Genomic DNA, 5506 nt, shown 5'->3' on the forward strand with positions numbered 1-5506 from the left:
GAGAGATCAAAACAAAACAACGGTCACTTATTAGAAGTACAAAACAAGGATTTGTAAAGAAGAATTTCGGAGGATTTCGATATAAGCCAAGAGGAGACTGGTTTTCCTTTGCTAAAGTAAGGAAACTTTGCTTCCTTTGCTCCAGTTAACAAACGTTGGTTTTCACGAAACTCACTGGCGCATGCGCAGCACTGACCTCATATGTCATACCCCCGGAACTGCTTCTGTGTACAACAGTGAGCGCAAGCTACATTAAAGTGATTATTAAGTTTTGAGTATGGATATTTTTCTTACAAAAACGCATCGATTCGCTACAGAAGGCCTTTGTTCACCCCCTGGAGCAGTGTGAGACACTTTTTTTTATGGATGGGCGCATTTTATTTAACTGCTTTTGGACTGATGCATGCAACACCCGCTGAGTGGCATTAAACAGCTTGAAAGATTAAAGACAATTTTTAATATAACTCCGACTGGATTTGTCTGAAAGAAGAAAGTCATATACACCTAGGATGACTTGAGGGTGAGTAATTTATGAGCTAATTTTCATTTTTGGGTGAACTAACCCTTTAATTACTCACCCCCATGTTTTTATGAACCCATACAACTTTCATTCATCAAAACACAAATGAAATTTATTTATTTTTTATTTTTATTTTTATATATGGGTAATTTCTGACTCTTCATTGAAAATCAAGCATGTTTATTTGAAAAGCTGTATGTATGTGCATTGATCATTATTTATTTGCAAATAAAAGCCTGAATTAAATCTGTTCATTATATAAATTTAGCATGTCTCATTAAACCACCCAATTCATATGAATTTATTTTATTTGATTTATTTTAATTTATGTCTACATGAACATTTTAAAGTGTCAAAGTTTCAATTAAAATACCTTCATCTGTATTATGAAGATGAATGAAAGTCATGCAGGTTTGGAACAGCATGCAGGTGAGTAAATGATGACAGAATTTTCATTTTTGGGTTTCTGAACTCTTTGAAGACAACTTTTCAGTGGATAACAACACCCTCAGCAGCTCATTACAAAGCCACAAGAACGTACAGTACATGTCTGTGTTTGCATGTGTCTCGACCTGCATGAACTGGAAAGAAGCCTCAAAGTCCTCAACGGGGTACATCTTGACTCTGAAGAACTTCATGCCCATGATGAGGCTGATGATGCTCTGCACCACATAAGGACTTTGCTCCTTCAGCCTCAGTTCCTTCAGCTCTGTGATGAACTTCTTACGCACTGCCTGAAACCTGCACACAAACACAAATAAATAGAAATTAATTAATATGTTGAAATTAGGTGTCTAGTCTATTCACACAAGAGCTGATAAATTCAGCGTTGAGTTTCTATCAACAAAAGTGTGTAGGAGCCTTCAACCAAAACTAAACATGTCACATAATAGGTTGAATAAAGACTGGCTTGTTACCGTCTGTGGATTATTATAATTGTTCAAGTTCAAGATTTAAAGTTTCCCTTAAGTAAAAACAAAACCCAAAAGCAAAAGCTTGTTATATTAATGCAAACCAGCTAGATCCAAACAAGCAAGGACCAGTCAGCGCATCATGCCTTTATCATATTATGTAAAACGGCCTCTTCAAACACTGTCCTCGGGGCAAAGTGGCTCCGCACAGGAAATCATGAACTGGAGGGGAGGTTGAGCACTGTGGTAATTCAATTTCAGGCCCGACTATTACAGCACAGGGCTAAATTACATTATAGCTTAAACAGACAGTTTCATGTAGCTGTGAGGGAGTCTTAGCGCGTGGCGAGCAGAGAATTACAGTAACATTAAAAGCGTCAGAAGACTGTACATATCATCTGTATTTAGCTCGAGGCGAGTTAGCGTGACAGAATGACAGGGGTTTGAAGGCTTTAACTCTGATGGGAGATCTGAATGATGTGCTAGCATCAACTTCATCCTTCTGCTTTACACTTTACGTAAAATAAAACAACTTTTAGGCCACAGATATGACTGAACTCATATCTGAGTGTACATCCTATACTTTGTCAAGTATTTTTTTGTCAAGGTGAATATTTAAAATGTGCAACAGACCAAAGAAGGTACACTGTAAGCTCTTTGTGGTTTTGGGATGGACTCACTTGGATTGGGCGAGGACTCCGATGACCTCAGCGAAGAGGTCAGCGATGATGTGCACATTACCAGTGTTGGGGCCTGAGTACCTGTCAAACAAACCATGACAATAATAAGTAACACAAGCAATTCTACACAAAATGAAGAAAATCTTGGTTTGCATTTCCATTAATTACAAAATTACATTTAAACCTGTTAAGTTTGGGGTCTGTAACATTTGAATTTTTCTGAAAGAAATTCATACTTTTTTCAGCAAGAATGCATAAAAAGCGTCAGTAAAAACCAGTTCCATTGAACTTCCTAGTCAAATGTATCCTAGTCTCCACAAAAATGGCACAACTGTTTTGTGATAATTATAAAAGTTTCTTGAGCAGCAAATCATTATATTAGAGTGATTTCTGAAGGATCATGTGACACTAAAGACTGGAGTAATGGCTGCTGAAAATTCAGCTTTATCATCACAGGAATACATTAGAATTCAAAATATTAAAAATGAAAACAGTTATTTCACAATTTGTAATATTATTTCAAAATATTAGTTTTACTGTATTTTTGATTCAATAAATGCAGCCTTGGTGACCTACCCCAAACCTCTGAACAACAATGTGTATACATACAAAATGATGTAATGTACACAATGCAATTTAATTATCGGCAGTTTCAGAAATCACACACTTGTGTGTCTCACATCAGGTTTGCATTTGTCCAGGGTACATCTGCAGAATTTGCATAGAAAAGTGTGTGTTTGCGTATAAAGACTCACCCCTCTTTGTGTTTAAAGTGCTTGAATGCCAGGTTAAGGACTTCTTGTACTAAGGCGTCTGGCACGGGATGAAGGGGAATCTACAGAAAACATTTCATCAACATCAACTATGATGTAAGGGTCACTGTTTTACTTCAGGATCCCTCATACACTCTTAGCAAGTCTATGCATGTTAATGCCACAACACACCTATCGCTGACTTCAGAGACACCACACCTAAGCAATGAAACACACAAACCTCACCTGTTTCAAAACTTCCACTGAAACTAGACAAAAAATGAAGTCTATGGCTAAGTCCCTTCGCTCCAGTAGGTAGTCTTTATCCCGGTGCTGTTCATCTCTAAAGAAAGATCAAAAGAGCAGGATTCACAAGTTAGAATAAAAGCACATTTTATCAACTCCAAATAAAAAGTCACAGGAAAGCAGCACATCATATATAAGCATCTGTTGAAGCTCTTGCTGAAGAAAAGAAAAAGCGAAACATATGATGATGTGTATTTGTGTAAGACGTATATTTGCGTGTCTGCCCACCCTTTGGACTTGGTGCTGGAGCGAGGTCTGTACTCGTACGACTCGTCTTCTGTCCCGCTCTGTCTTCTGTACCAGTCAAACAACGTCCGCAACAGCGAAGGCAAACAGTGTTCTGCTATGGAGCTCATAGAGCTTATTAACTGCAACACACAAACACAGTAATACAGCTCAATGACACACTCTTCATGTAGGTTAAACACAGCATGAAATCAAATATTTACTAAATATTAAGTTAATTCATCTATTAAATGCATGTTATTGATCTTGTAACGAATGAATCATTCATGCATATGTTACCTTTGTTTTATCTTGTCATATTTAATTGAAATGCTATTTAGATCTGAATCGGTTTCACTCGGATGTACGTCACAATAAAGAATGATAATAAATAAATAAAACAAATAAACTGCAATAATAAATAATAGATGGCAGTGAGGTTATTTCAAGTTATTTTAAGGAGAGAAAAAAACCCTTCCATTAAAAATTACAAACTTTCTCCACCTCTGAAATATTGGTTATTTGCAGCACAGACTCTAATTGGGAAAGCCATTTTATTTTGTCTGTAAAACCTAATGAATAAAAAACACTTGTCAAGTTGATTGAAGAGAAAGATCTAAACAGAGAACAATACACAAATGGATGAAAATGGAAAGAAAAGGGAAGGGAAGCAAGAGAGATGGCAGCATATTTGAGTGCAGTCAGGTATTGATCTGTCCTATTGTGAGGGCAGGATGGGTGTAGGATGATACGTCCAGTGGTTACTCAACCTTTCCCTGCAGTAACCCAGCACCAAGCATCTCACACACACACACACACACACACACACACACACACACACACACACACACAGAGATATGGCAGTAGAGTAGAAGTGTGTATATGCTGATGAGTGAGTGAGGGATGGTATAGTTCACTATGGTGTGATTCAGCAGAGCATATCTCTCTGCAGTCACAACACATCACTGACTGAACATGCAGTTCCTGAGAATCGGCACAGGCAAATCCAATAGCCAAATCAGTGTGTGCGTGCTAGCGCTGTGAAAAAAAAAGACTAATGTGCAGAATGAAAAAGTGTGCTTGTTAAAATAAAGTCATGTTCTGAGGTACACTGGGATCCAAAAGTCTGAGATAATTCATGAAAATACTTCTATTTTAAATTTTTTTAATTTAAAACATTTTTCATTACATATCACATTATCATAACAATTTGAGTGAAACTGTTCAACATGTCATAATATTTAGTTTGTCTTACACAAGGTTTTTTTTTTTTTGCACTCAAGCTGCATGAACTCCTCACATTTGTGACAAACATTTACATGTATTCATTTAGCAGAAGTGTTAACTAAAACTATTAAAAATTGTTTCCATTAATTGAAATAAAGCTAAAATCAAATCTAAAGATTATATGAAAAACTTAAACTTAATCTAAATGTTGTCTTGGCAACTAACTGAAAATAAGTTGGACTGCAATTATAAGCTTACATAAAATTACTGAAACTTAAAAGGAAAGCTGAATACCATAATCATTAATACTATACCACTATACTAGTACATAAATACTATAATAGTACAGAAATACTAAAACAACAGTTTAGCAGATGTGAAACAACTTATGAGGAACATCACAAGCGAATCATCAAACCAGATCAACATGCTCTCCAGCATGATCTGAGATGATCCCAAAAAGCATATTGGGCTCCAATGGAAGAAAGAACATCTGACTCTCTGTACAAAGAGTCGCATGCTCACAAATTCACTAATTTCATTAGTGATCTAGAATCTAGAATCTGAAATACATCTTATTCAATTTACATAATAATGTTTCTTTGTTTAAAAATGCTTCAAAGTCCCAGAACGTTGGAACAACAACAACAACAACAACAAAAGTTCTGTTTATTTCAAAACTGTTTATATCCAGGTTCAAATTTGGTTCCCAGACTTGATTCCCTGCTGTATATGCAGCCTGCATCAGTGTGTGTGGGACAGGATGATGTATGTGCTTAAGGAGAGTTATGTAACTGCTCCCGGCCCTCATGGCACTTGGCAGACACACTCCAACACCCTGAACTGATATATTCTCTCTCTCTCACACACACACACACACACACA

The 5506-nt window shown here is 36.6% G+C and overlaps 1 protein-coding gene across 11 annotated transcripts in view; it reads right to left on the minus strand.

Annotated features, from left to right (window-relative positions):
* Positions 1 to 5506, minus strand: part of LOC107683942 (protein furry homolog-like) — a 122650-nt gene that overhangs the window by 51053 nt on the left and 66091 nt on the right. For all 11 annotated transcript variants that reach the window (XM_016480032.1, XM_016480034.1, XM_016480029.1 and 8 more), the window contains 5 exons: positions 3398 to 3537; positions 3110 to 3206; positions 2867 to 2946; positions 2112 to 2192; positions 1093 to 1261 (listed from right to left, as the gene is read on the minus strand). In XM_016480032.1, the coding sequence (XP_016335518.1) occupies positions 1093 to 1261; positions 2112 to 2192; positions 2867 to 2946; positions 3110 to 3206; positions 3398 to 3537 (567 nt within the window). The remainder of the gene's footprint in view (positions 1 to 1092; positions 1262 to 2111; positions 2193 to 2866; positions 2947 to 3109; positions 3207 to 3397; positions 3538 to 5506) is intronic.

Source organism: Sinocyclocheilus anshuiensis, unplaced genomic scaffold, assembly GCF_001515605.1.
Source record: "Sinocyclocheilus anshuiensis isolate Anshui unplaced genomic scaffold, SAMN03320099.WGS_v1.1 scaffold637, whole genome shotgun sequence".
Taxonomy (NCBI): Eukaryota; Metazoa; Chordata; class Actinopteri; order Cypriniformes; family Cyprinidae; genus Sinocyclocheilus; species Sinocyclocheilus anshuiensis.